This window comes from Gymnoscopelus microlampas (assembly GCF_963454915.1).
Source record: "Gymnoscopelus microlampas genome assembly, chromosome: 12".
Taxonomy (NCBI): domain Eukaryota; kingdom Metazoa; phylum Chordata; class Actinopteri; order Myctophiformes; family Myctophidae; genus Gymnoscopelus; species Gymnoscopelus microlampas.
In genome coordinates, this window is record NC_139949.1 from 46640529 (window position 1) to 46654765 (window position 14237).

General features: G+C 41.2%; 1 protein-coding gene across 1 annotated transcript in view; it reads right to left on the reverse strand.

Annotated features, from left to right (window-relative positions):
- LOC311057774 (FRAS1-related extracellular matrix protein 2-like) overlaps window positions 1–14237 on the reverse strand; it is a 191407-nt gene that overhangs the window by 160011 nt on the left and 17159 nt on the right. Inside the window, exon 5 of the mRNA XM_084074856.1 lies at window positions 11842–11931. Coding sequence (XP_083930982.1) covers window positions 11842–11931 — 90 coding nt within the window. The remainder of the gene's footprint in view (window positions 1–11841; window positions 11932–14237) is intronic.

Genomic DNA, 14237 nt, shown 5'->3' on the forward strand with positions numbered 1-14237 from the left:
CTACTGTACACTTTAGAAACCACAACCTGCTGCAACCACCGATATTTACAAGAGACTTTACCTTTGTGTATTTATGTGTGTGTGTGTGTGTGTGTGTGTGTGTGTGTGTGTGTGTGTGTGTGTGTGTGTGTGTGTGTGTGTGTGTGTGTGTGTGTGTGTGTGTGTGCGTGTGCGTGCGTGTACTTTTGAGGATCAACTATAGTAGAATTTGAGAACTAGACATTTATCCTCATCCTCACAGGAGAAATGGCTGTTTTACGGGTAAAACACATTTTGAGTGTCAGGCTTACAATCAGTTGTGTAAAGTAACTAAGTACATTTACTCAAGTACTGTACAAGTATTGTACTTTTACTCCACTATTATTTGAATTATTACCCTATAAAACATACATTAATCACTTTAGCCTTGTTTTATACCTTGACTATTTGAAAATAGCCGATCTACAAGCTCACAACGCGTCACATCGTGACGCGTTGTGAGCTTGTATTTCAATTCAATTCAATTTTATTAAAGTGTCAAATCACAACAAGTTGTCTCAAGACACTTTACATGTAGAGAAGAGACCCGACAATCCCACCCTGAACAAGCAATTTTTGCGACAGTGGATCTGCTATTTTCGAACATTTTAGTACTTTACATTTGTTACTTTAAGTACATTTTGATACTAATACTTTTGGACTTTTACTCAAGTAAATGATGAGTTCTGGACTTCTACTTGTGACAGAGTACTTCTACATTGCAGTATTGATACTTTTACTTAAGTAAAAAAAAGCACTTTTTCCACCACTGCTTACAAAAAGAACAGGTTCAGGTTGGGGTTAGGATTACAGACATTTAGAGTTAGTTAGGTTTTAGGGTTTAACATTAGAGACATAAGTGTGATTTATAATGTGGTTATTTAGACGCACTGGTGTGTCATTACAACATAAATAGACTTCCTAGCTCAGCGTGGGTTAAGGACCCAGATTTACCATTGTGTAAGTCACAGATAAAGCACTGGTATGTCAGGGGGTGGGGGGGGGGATGCCTCTAGGCAGGGTGGGGCAGGGGTGTGTGTGTGTGTGTGTGTGTGTGTGTGTGTGTGTGTGTGTGTGTGTGTGTGTGCGCGCGCGTGTGTGCAGTGGGGGGGTTGGGGGGGGCTACACAAGGAATCTATTGTGTCAGTCACCACAGCACTCCTGAAAAAGAGGGGGGGGTGAGAGTAAAAAAGGGAAAGAGTGAAAGAGAGGGATGGATGGATGGAGGAGGCTATTCCACAGAGATAAAGAGATTCTCCTTCCTTCTAAACGGGTAAATGTTTGACCTCTGGGTCCTTGTTCTGTAGACAATCCTTCACATTCTCAGCGTTCATTTTAACTCCAGGGGTCCTTGAGGGGGTTCCAGGGGGTCCCCAGCTAAGTGAATGATAGTTAGGGCATTGGTTCTCAAAGTGGGGTCCGGGGACCCCCAGGGGTACTTGAGGGGATACCAGGGGGTCCCCAGCTAAATGATTTATAGGAACCAAATGGACCCTTATGGGTCTGTAACTCTTAAATAACATTGATTTTACAATATGAATAGGGGTCCCAGAGATAGAAATGCCATTAAATGGGGGTCCGTAGCCCTGACACATGTCAAACTGGGGGTCCTTAAATTAGAATGATTGAGAATCACTGCTAGAGCCATAAAAAATCTTCTCTTATGGGGGTCCCTGGCTTATCTATTCAAATGGGGGTCCGCGGGCTAATAAGTGTCAATTTGGGGGTCCTTGACATGAAAAAGTTTGAGAACCACTGCGTTAGGGAACCAAATGCATAATGTTTTGTTAATAGCTCTATCATAGAGTACAGAAGTCCCGACGTCACTCGTTCATCCCCAGGTTCGTAAAGTAATTTCTCTGTGGAGAATAACATTGTGTCAACATAGAATCGTCTCGTATAAGAATTGGGGTCCAAAAGTAAACAAACTGTCTCGGCGAAATTGTCAGGGAGGAGGTTCTGTATCGTTTATATGATAGTCAGTCACTTCTTGATACAGTCTGCGTTATTGGCGAAAATTTAACTAATTCGGCGGAAGCAACATTATCGTTTTCTCACCGTCAGTTGATGCTTCATATCCATAAGAGTAAAACTGCCGGGGTCATTTGTTTATTTTTGGAACACAGTTCTTATTTGACGCGATATTAAACACGTCTGAGGGAATTCAGAACGGGGGGGGGGAACCGCGACCCAGGTAGGATGTGTAAATTACGTCAGACTTCGGTGCTCTATTGCTATAGAACATTGGTTCTCAAAGTGGGGTCCGGGGACCCCCAGGGGTCCTTGAGGGAGTTCCAGGGGGTCCCCAGCTAAATGATAGATTAGGCACCAAATGGACCCTTATGGGTCTGTAACTCTGAGAGTTAAATTAACATTGATTTTACTATATAAATTGGGGTCCCAGAGATAGAAATGCCATTAAATGGGGGTCTGTAGCCCTAATGCATGTCAAACTGGGGGTCCTTGAAATTAAAATGGTTGAGAATCACTGCTAGAGAGCCGTAAAAATCTTCTCTTATGGGGGTCCCCTGGCATATCTTTTAAAATGGGGGGTCTGCGGGCTAGTAAGTGTCAATTTGGGGGTCCTTGACATGAAAAAGTTTGAGAACCACTGCTATAGAAGAGTGTTTGTTCAATAACAGGGAACTTTGACTGTAAACACACTTTCAGTTCTGGATACCAATATTTCATCCAGTCAGGAGAACGCACTCGTATAACACAGCGTACAGACAGGGCAAACATGTGAAATTGTTGAGGAGATGAAACAAACAAAACAATTAGTAGACAAAATTGGAACTGGAACATTACTCAACTGAAGCTATTATCTTCTGTTTATTAGACTAGAGAGCTGCAGAGACACAGAGACCATGTGTTACTGAACAAACACTCTACTGCAATGATTACTACCAGAATATGGAGCTTTTGCTTTTTTTTAACGCATTGAGACCTGAAGCCGATTCTACATGTCTCCTAAATCCCAACAGTTTTCTGAAAGACGTATGTTTCTATATCAGTGGTGCTCAATCTTTTTCATGTCAAGGACCCCCAAAATGATATGTATTTGGCCGCGGACCCCCATCAAAATATTTTGTTCCAGGGACCCCCCAGAAGCAAAGATTTGAGTTAAAAAATGTTTGTTTTAAAAATATATATATATTCAAAGATTTGCACTCATTTTCACGAATTTTCAAAAATAGCAGATCTACAACTCATAGCGCGGCACTCGGTGCCGCGCTATGAGCTTGTATATCTGCTATTTTTGAATAGCCCAAAGTGTAAAATAATGCTTTTTAGCTCAAATCTAAAAATGAGACAGTTCCAGGTCTTAATGTGTTAAATAAAAAAAACTTACAGCACCCAATTTCTCTCATGTGTGTGTCTGTTTAACTTGCCTGATTGTTCTTATATTTCAATGTGTCTTCTTTCTGTCTGTATTGTAATTTTTATGTTCAGGACCCCAGGTACAGTAGACTAAAGCATTGGTTCTCTTTTTCATGTCAAGGACCCCCCAAATGTATATAATTTTGCCACGGACCCTCCTCTGAAAATATTTTCTGCCATGGATCCCCATAGAAGATTTGTTTTGTTAAAATGTTGAAAACATAATATTTAAAAACAAAAAAGTTTCAAGATTTTTCAAGATTTTGGGAACATAGCAGATCTACAAGCTGTGGGGTGTTGATTGGCTATTTACAAATAGCTGGTGTGTATATAGGGTTAAAGTGTTTAAACTGATTTCAAAGCTTTTACACATTCCACACATTTTGCTGTGGACCCCATGGAACCCCTCATGGGGCCCACAGGGGTCCCCGGACCCCACTTTGAGAACCATTGGACTAAAGGGCACATCCACAGGCTTCTAATAGGGATCCTTAAAACAATCATTACACAATAAAACAACAATTAACAATCCAAACGTGTTTCTGTATCAGAGCAATGTGTGAACTGTTGTGACAACAGAAGGTTATCCAATGGAATACGACCACCCTAAGGGTTACTTAACCACTGTGTTTCCTGTCTTCCATCTGCACATATAAACACTATCTGTACAGAGTATATCTCTGACATAGATCTACTGCACATATAAACACTATCTGTACCGTTTTTTGAAAGAAATACCCAAAAATGTTCAAGAGCTTGTAGATCTGCTATATTTGGATAGCCAAAGAAATCTAAAGTGACACAGATGCGTTCCAGCAGGTTTTAATGGGTTAAATAGTTTTGGGGAAAATGCTGCTAATTTTCCCAAAAGTAACAATCTTGAAAGATTGCTGATATTTGTTTCAAAAAGCTCTATACCAATTCACACAGTGGTGTGTTCTAGGTTTTTTCGGAGGGTATATGATAATTATTCCCCGTACGACATGCGCGGTACGCTATGGCGTTTTCAATGGATGAAACGATTATTAGACTGTATACGCAAAAATCTGCACTGTATACGCCGTATATACAGCGTAACACGGTAGAACACACCACTGCCTTGACAACATGTATAATATATAACGTTGCAATGTGACATATAGCTCTGTTTAACACAATGCTGAACAACCCCCTCCAACTGTAGCCTACATACTTTCCCCATTTTCTTTTTCCTTCTATACGAGTAAATGTTTGACCCCTGGGCCTTGTTCTGTAGCCACTCCTTCAAATTCTCAGTGCTCATTTTAACTCCAGGGGTCCTTGAGGGGGTTCCAGGGGGTCCCCAGCTAAATGAATGATAGTTAGGGAACCAAATGGACCCTTACAGTTTTGAGATAAAAAGCATTATTTTACACATTGGCTATTCAAAAACCGAGTACTTTTCTTAAATTGTTTTTATTATGTTTTGACACTTGCTTTGGCAATGTAATTGTATGTTTTCTCATGCCAATAAAGCTCCTTTCAATTGAAAAAGCCCCCCGGGGGGCCACGACGCAGCTACAAGCCATGGGAACTGAAGGTGTTGGCGTTTTTAACTATACGGCATGGTCCCAGCTGCTTTTTTTACCTGTGAAGGAAGGGAAGGGGTCCCTCCCTGCCTCTACCCCCCCCCACACCCCCCTCCTATAGATGAGTCCTGTAATAGGGCCATTTAATTACCCCGCTGGCTGCCTCAGAGCTCGGCCCCCAGCGCTGGCCCCGGGGCCTCTCATTATACCGCCGGCGCTGCCTGGGATCTGAAATATCAAACGACTTCTTTTGTGCCAGAAGTGCCAATTCCTTTCTTTTAGTCTTTAGGTGGACCTTTCTTTAGCCTGCAGGGCTAAAACCTCTGTGCTCTGTTATGTAGAATGTGTGACTGAGTGTGCGTGTGTGTGTGTGTGTGTGTGTGTGTGTGTGTGTGAGAGCGTGTGTGTGTGTGTGTGTGTGTGTGTGCGTGTGTGTGTGTGTGTGTGTGTGTGTGTGTGTGTGAGAGCGTGCGTGCGTGCGTGCCTAAGCACGCGTGTTACAACAATTAGTCAGAGTGCTAATGCTTCACTTCCCGGTGAGACGGAGGCTATAGCTAGCAGACGTGGGGTTTTTAATTTCCTTCTGTCTTTTAAGTGGGGAGGCACGTTGCTTTTTTTCTCACACAGCGAGCGAGCTACCTGCTGCTTAACGCACACTTACACGCTCTGAAACTCTTGCTCTCTCTCTGCCAGTATATGCACAGTAAAAAAATCCTCTAAATTAAAACACAAGAGAGTGTACAAACACGGGTTCATTTGGTTGCATTTGTACACTCTCTGCTGCTGTGTTACAAAAAGGATAAAAGTATTTTTCCTCCCATAAAGATTATTACCATTACAACTTCCGCAGATGCTTTTTGTTGTTTTCCAATCGTGTATTAGCGTGGAAAATCAATTCACAGCAAACCACACAGCTGTGACCTCCAATCATCGTAAGCGGAGCCCTGCTCACATTAGAGTAAAACCACCATATGTATTGACGGAATAAATATATTCCATTGCCGTGGCGTGCGTGGTGCGAGCAACCGTGGAAAACAAACTCAGTCTCCGGGCGAAATTATTCCACAAGCTTAGAATTAAAAAGCATGGGCACTACTAAAACACAACAACCGAAGAGCAGGGCCGCCGCAATCAATCAATTAGCTCGTGTGTTTTTCTTTCTCTCATAAGCAGAAAAGGGGGAAAACTAAAAATACACGGCCGTTTCTTTCGCGGGCTTTATCCGTTGCTTTTAAGTGCATTAGCACAACAGCATGACAAAAAAAAACTCTGACAAATGGTTCGAGCGTTAATTCTCAGAGCCTGAGCCATTACTCTGTGTGTGCATGCTTTTACCCCGGAAATGTGCACAGGGTTTCTCTCAGGAGAGCGTGTTTTTTTTTCTGAACGGGCTTTTATAACGTATTATTCCTGCTGCCTTGTTAGTGAAGGCACTCAAAGCCCCTGGTGACTCGAAACTAACTCAACGGTAACCTTGAATACTGTGTGCTGAACACGTTAGTGACAGCTATAGGCCTCTAACGGCTTCAAACATGAAACCGCACAAATTAAATCAAGGGGCATGTTAGCGATTTTTATTAATTTGTTTGTTTAAGACCTTAAGACCTGGAACTGTGTCATTTTTAGACTTGAGCTATAAAGCATTATTTTACACTTTGGGCTATTACTACAAGCTCGTAGCGCGGCACTCGGTGCCGCGCTATGAGGTTGTATATCTGCTATTTTTGAAAAATCGTGAAAATGTGTGCAAATCTTTGAATATATATATATATTTTTAAAGCGAACATTTTCAACTCAAATCTTTGCTTCTGGGGGTCCCTGGAACAAAATATTTTGATGGGGGTCCTCGGCCAAATACATTTTGGGGGTACATACATTTTGGGGGTCCTTGACATGAAAAAGTTTGAACACCACTGATATAGAAACATGCGTTTTTGAGAATACTGTTGAGATTTAGGAGACATGTAGAATTGACTTCAGGTCTCAATGGGTTAAGACCTGAGGCCAATTCTAAAAATGTCTTCTAAATCCAAAACAGTTTTCTGAACAAACGTATGTTGCTATATCAGTGGTGCTCGAACTTTTTCATGTCAAGGACCCCCACAATTATATGTATTTGGCCGCGGACCCCCATCCCCCCTCCCATCTCAACATGTTTAGGGAACAAAGCTTTAAAAAATATATATAAATTCAAAGCTTTGCACAAATGTTCACGATCTTTCGAAAATAGCAGATCTGCAAGCTCATAGTGTGGCACGGAGTGACACGCTGTGAGCTTGTAGATCTGCAATTTTCTTTTTATCGTGAAATACTGTACACACACTCATATAGCTCAAATCTAAAAGGACACAGATGGTTTCCCGGTTTAATTAAATACGTGTTAAATAGCACTAAATTAAAATAGCAACATGTGAGAATATATACTGCTATAGAGCTAAAGAGCTGTGTGAGAGTTAACTCATACAAGATACAGGATAAACAAGTGACAGCGGAAGAGATCATGAAACAAACAAAACAAATAGCAGACAAAATTGGAACTGGGACACTACATTGAAGCAGATAAATGATCTTTGTGTGCAGGGTTCTCTCTCCTGATTGGATAAAATTGGTTTCCCCGACCTGAACATATATTTTCTGTTTACTAAAGAGCTGGAGAGATGATATCAGTATAGAGCTTTAACAATCTAACAAAAAAATATATATAAAAAATAATCACATAAGACCGGGAATGCATCTGTGTCATTTTAAGATGGATTTGGCTATTCAAAAATAGCAGATCTACAAGCTCATAGCGCTATGAGCTTGTAGATCTGCTATTTTTGAAAAATCTTGAACATTTGTGCAAATCTTTGAATATATATACATTTTTAAAGGGAACATTTTTAACTGCAATATGTGCTTCTGAGGGTCCCTGGAACAAAACATTTTGAGATGGGGGTCCGCGGCCAAATACATTTTGGGGGTCCTTGACATGAAAAAGTTGGAGCTCCACTGACATAGCAACATACTGTTAGGATTTAGACAACATTTTTAAGTTGAACCACATAAGAACCTCCACCACGATAAAAAAAAATGAAAACAACAGGTGGGTGGGTGAGTGTGCTGGAAGGTTCTGTACCAACGAAAAGTTCAAAGTCATCAAGGGGTCAATTTAGAAAGAGCAGAGATGAGGAAGAAAGAAGACAAACGTAACTGTATTATATACTGTAGGTGTGTTGTCATGGATATTTTTAAAAGCATTGTCTGTCTCTGTTTTTTCCCGATTGCTTTGAAAAGTTCAAAGCAATTTAGGGGGCACTTTGTAGAAAGAGATGGTAGAAAGATACAGACAGTACAGAGGTGGCCTATAGGACGTAATAATACCAATTAGCGGGTTTACAAGTGTTCATCCTATGCCATCCCTCTCAGCTTCAAAAGAAAACAAAATTCTTGGATATTTTCAGACATATTTAAATGTTAATAGATAAATAAGCGTTTCTATCAAACAATAACTTGACGGCCCCCTCTGCAATGACTCTGAGGACCCCCTAGGGGTCGCGGACCCCCTGTTGAATACCCATGCTCTATAGCAGGGGTCTTCAACGTTTTCAGGCCAAGGACGCTGTGAGCTTGTAGATCTGCTATATTTTCACAATATTTATCTGTGGAACCGAGTCAAACTAAATTGAATGCCTACATTCCAAGTGCTTGTTCAGGGTGTGGGGGTCCCCAGTTCAAATAGGATTCTTTTTGAGGGTCACACTCACAGCCTGAAAAGGTTGAGAACCACAGAGCAGTAAAGAGGTGAAAGAGTTCATACAGTAACTGCACGTCTTTCTCTAGGTTTGAATTCCAGTCGTTGCTGCTGCTATACCAAAGTGGACACGGAATCACGGACACAAAATCGACGCTGCTTTTATGCATGAAAAATAAGCAGCCAGGCAGCCTGCCATAGTGTTCATATATTACTGTCAGAGACGGCCTCACATCTCCACGAGAACCCATGAACCTGTCATCAGAGTTACAAATACATATAATGAGACATGTAAAGCTGTTTGTGTGTCGCTATATAATGCGATAGATGTACCGATGAGCACGCAGAATGCAAATGCCCTATAGCTGTCTTTTTGACAGCCCGGGGGATTATCATGCGTGGGGTTTGGTGTGGTTTAAGATGCACGTCGAAGATGCAGACTCGGCAAATTCGACGGTTATGTTATTATTTTCCACGCGGCGAAATCCGTTTTAACCCATTAAGACCTGGAACTGTGTCATTTTTAGATTTGAGCTAAAAAGCATTATTTTACACTTTGGGCTATTCAAAAATAGCAGATCTACAAGCTCATAGCGCGGCACCGAGTGCCGCGCTATGAGCTTGTAGATCTGCTATTTTTGAAAAATCGTGAAAATGTGTGCAAATCTTTGAATATATATATATTTTAAAGCGAACATTTTTAACTCAAATCTTTGCTTCTGGGGGTCCCTGGAACAAAATATTTTGATGGGGGTCTGCGGCCAAATACATATAATTTTGGGGGTCCTTGACATGAAAAAGATTGAGCACCACTGATATAGAAACATAAGTTTTTTAAGAAAACTGTTGAGATTTAGGAGACATGTAGAATCGGCTTCCGGTCTCAATGGGTTAAAGTGTTAATAATTCAAAGTCGTAAAAAAAAAGTGTAGATATGGACCCCCCCGAACAGATACAGATGGAATATCGTTGCTCTCGGAGGCAGAAACCTCTCATCTCCATTTTCTAACTTTTTGAGTTTTTTTTGTAAATTAACACCCTACTTGATCATACTACAGCGTCACACAAAAGCATCAGAAGTAGCAGATCTACAAGCTCAAAACGCGGCGCGAAGCGACGCGTTTTGAGCTTGTAGATCTGCTACTTCTGATGCTTTTGAATTTGAATCCTGAAAAGTAACGGTTTTGGACGTTATGAGGTTTCCACCCAGACAGAGACTATATATAATATTGCGGTGTGTGTGTGTGTGTGTGTGTGTGTGTGTGTGTGTGTGTGTGTGTGTGTGTTCTAGATCCAAGCTCACAAATTATACATGCGGCCTTGCGAGCGTCATTTCGAGGCGCATTAAAAAGCATTAAAAGTGTGCGTTAATGTACACACACACACACACACACACACACACACACACACACACACACACACACACACACACACACACACACACACAGACACACACACGCACACAACACGAGACGCTCTTACTCATCCTCCACGGACCTTGAAGTATTCTCATTACAAACGCTAAAGTTAACCCATTCAGACCGGGAACGCATCTGTGTGTCATTTTAAGATTTCTTTGGCTATTCAAAAAACAGCAGATATAAATTGTAGATCTCCAATTTTTGGAAAAATCGTGAAAATTTGTGCAAATCTTTGAATATGTCATTTTTTTAAAGCGAACATTTTTTACTCTGTTACAACTTCTGGGGGTCCGTGAAACAACATATTTTGAGATGGGGGTCCACGGCCAAATACATATAATTTTTGAGAAATTATAGCAAGATACGTTTTTTTTTTTAAACTGAAGACATTTGTAGAATCCCCCAGATCGAAGCAAAGATTTGAGTAACAAATGTTCCCTTTAAAAATATACATATTTAAAGACACACGATTTTTTCCCAAAAATAGCAGATCTACAAGCTCATAGCGCGGCACTCGGTGCCGCGCTATGAGCTTGTATATCTGCTATTTTTGACATCTTAAAATGACACAGATGCTTTCCCGGTCTTAATGGGTTAATAAAATGTGGCATAATGTGTATCTTGCCGTTAGAGCCGTATCAACACAGCGACCTCCATTAGCCTATGGAGAATATGCAGAAATTGATATTTTGACCCACAGTTACAGCGGCTATAATACACTGTAGCAGCAGATGGCTTTCTAATATATTATCTGCCAATATTATACAGTAGGCAGATACGGAAAGATATTAAAGGCCTGAGCAGCAATCATTTCACATGGGGAGGTTTCCTTTCCAAAAAAACATGGAACTACGGATGTGCCGTGTATTCTACAGTGGTGTAAATATACTTGTTTACAGTTTTCACTGCTCCTGCACGATGCATTAGAACAGAAATTACATAGTCTGATACTTATAGCTTTCGCCAGCGGAACAGTGAGCATTACTGTTATTTCTAGAGGTAAACGCTCAATGTCTGGTGGTTGGATACAAAGTGGATACAAAGAGAAAAAAAGCCTGAATGATGATAGCTTTGAGTTCCATAAAAGCCCAAGTGTGTCCATTAACAGCCCACTTTATCCAGTAAAGAAGTGTCCTTGAGCAATGAGCACAATATATAGCGAGGTTCCCCCGCTGGCACAAGCACTCCTTTATAGTTTAGTTTGTACTTTTTCAAGTGTCGCTCCAGATGAAAACAGTTGAATGGATTAACCCATTGAGACCTGAAGCCGATTCTATACATGTCTCCTAAATCTCAACAGTATTCTGAAAAACGTATGTTTCTATATCAGTGGTGCTCAATCTTCTTCATGTCAAGGACCCCCAAAATGATATGTATTTGGCCACGGACCCCCATCAAAATATTTTGTTCCAGGGACCCCCATCAAAACATGTTGTTCCAGGGACCCCCAGAAGCAAAGATTTGAGTTACAAATGTTTGCTTTAGAAATATATATATTCAAGGATTTGCACACATTTTCACGATCTTTCAAAAATAGCAGATCTACAAGCTCGTAGCGCGGCACTCGGTGCCGCGCTATGAGCTTGTATATCTGCTATTTTTGAATAGCCCAAAGTGTAAAATAATGCTTTTTTAGCTCAAATCTAAAAATGACACAGTTCCAGGTCTCAATGGGTTAAAAAAGAAAGAAGGACATTTCCAATTGAAAGGAAAGCGACATAAATGCGTTGGTTCTTCTTACCGTGATCCTGGACGGAGAAGCCGAAGTGGTCGGACGTGACGTTCTCCTCTTTGCGCAGCACATAGCAGATCTTCAGGTCGTCAATGTCAGCTGGGTTTGACAAACACAATGAAAACAATGCAAAACAAAAAGGTCAGCAGGTGTTGCCAGATTTTGCGAGAGATATAAGCGACCATATGTCTATGAAAACAAGCCTGAAGGAAGTGAATAACACATGAGCATCGTGAATATTTGTACAAATCTTTAGTTTGAATATATATATATTTGAGTTACAAATGTTCGCTTACATTTTTGAGTGGTGCCGAAGGCAACCACTCCTATACGTGGCTTTGTCTGTGTGTCCGTATGTATGTATGTACTGTATGTCTGTATGTCCGTGTGTCCACCAAGCTAACATTGGTCAAGCATCACGTGACACGTGACAATATGTTGAAAGGGTGTGCTTTGATTGGCTAGCGAGACGCATGACGAAATAGAGCCCTATAAATAGGTGTGTCGCTTTGAAACATTGTTTACATGTTTCAAAGTGACATCAGTGCCATCAGCCAAGCTAACATTGGACATGTTAGCCTGGCTGATTGAACAAGTTAGCCAAGCTAAGCAAGACACCACTCACTTCACACAGGGTGTGATTTTTTCAATATGTATTCAAAGATTTGCACAAATGTTTGCACCGAGTGCCACGCTATGAGCTTGTAGATCTGCTATTTTTGAACAGCCAAAGAAATCGAAAAAGGATTTGTCCAAAATTTGTTCAAGGTTTTCGAAAATGGACGATGCATACACTGGGGTTGAAGTGGTTAGACTGATTGTGATGCCATATCAACTCATTTAGCTGGGGGACCCCCTGGATCCCCCTCTTCAAGGACCCTCTGGGCGGACCCCTGCCAGAGACCCCACTTTGAGAACCACTGCCCATAACTGTACAGCAACCACATATATATATATATCACCACCAGTTACTCATTTTAATGACGGAATGAAATGTCTTCATATAACGCTTAAAGATTAAAAAGTATTATTATGCCCTTGTCCGTTTTAAAATAATATTTATGGAACGCTCGGCCCTGGTTTATTTTAAACGTAGAGACAGAGAGAGAGAGAGAGAGAGAGAGAGAGAGAGAGAGAGAGAGAGAGAGAGAAAGAGAGAGAGAGAGAGAAACAAACAGACAGACTGACTGACTGAAAAGTGAAAACTTTCATCATGTTTAGTATCACGCTGCTGTCTACAAAAAATATCCTCAAACGGACTGTTTGAAGTCGGGGCATTAGCGTATCTTTCACTGGGCTCCTCTCTGTCGTGTAATTGTTCAGAAGATGGAAGCTGTCCCGCTCCAGTGCCGTATCAGGGACCAGTGTAACAGCGGCTTCTTTCTCCGCTAATATCACACGGACTCGAATCCCTTATCAGCGGCTCGGCATGAGTAATTCTCTCCCACTGCAAGACACAGGTTTTTTTTTTTTTCGGGAACGGGAAATTCATGCATCAGTAATGCACGGAGACAGATAGAGGTTACACACCCCAATCGCTCAAACTAAACCAACAAAACATGCTGGTTGAAGACCCCCCCAAGACCCCAATGTTGTTCCAGGGACCCCCCCAGAAGCAAAAATTTGAGTTAAAAATGTTTGCTTTAAAGAACTATATATATTGAAAGATGTGCACACATTTTTACGATTTTTCAAAAAAAGTAGATCTACAAGCTCGTAGCGCGGCACTCGGTGCCACGCTACGAGCTTGTATATCTGCTATTTTTGAATAGCCCAAAGTGTAAAATAATGCTTTTTTTAGCTCAAATCTAAAAATGACACAGATGCGTCTTCAGGTCTTAAAGGGCTAAGTACCTTTTACTCGAGTGCTGTTACTTGAGTACCAATTTTGAGGTACTTTTGCTTGACTTGAGTTTTGTTTCTTCAATATTTGATGGTTGCTGTCAGCCAGAAACCCATTATAAATGAGTTTTGTTGTTTTTTTTGTAAATCAACTGGCCTGCTTGATCATACTACATGAGCGTCACACAAAACCATCAAAAGTAGCAGATCTACAAAGCTCTAAACTCGCTGCCGCTGGCGTAGCGTTCCGGGCACCTATAGGCTCCAAAGTAGCCTGACAGTGTGTCGCGGGTTCGATCCTATCAGTTAAGGCATTGGTTCTCAAAGTGGGGTCCGGGGACCCCCAGGGGTACTTGGGGGGGTTCCAGGGGGTCCCCAGCTAAATGATGGATAGGAACCAAATTGACCCTTATGGGTCTGTAACTCTGAGAGTGTACAAATGGAACCAAATGGACCCTAACGGGTCCATTTGGTTCCATTTGTACACTCTCAGAGTTAAGATAACATTGATTTTACAACATGAATTGGAGTCCCAGAGATAGAAATGCCATTAAATGGGGGTC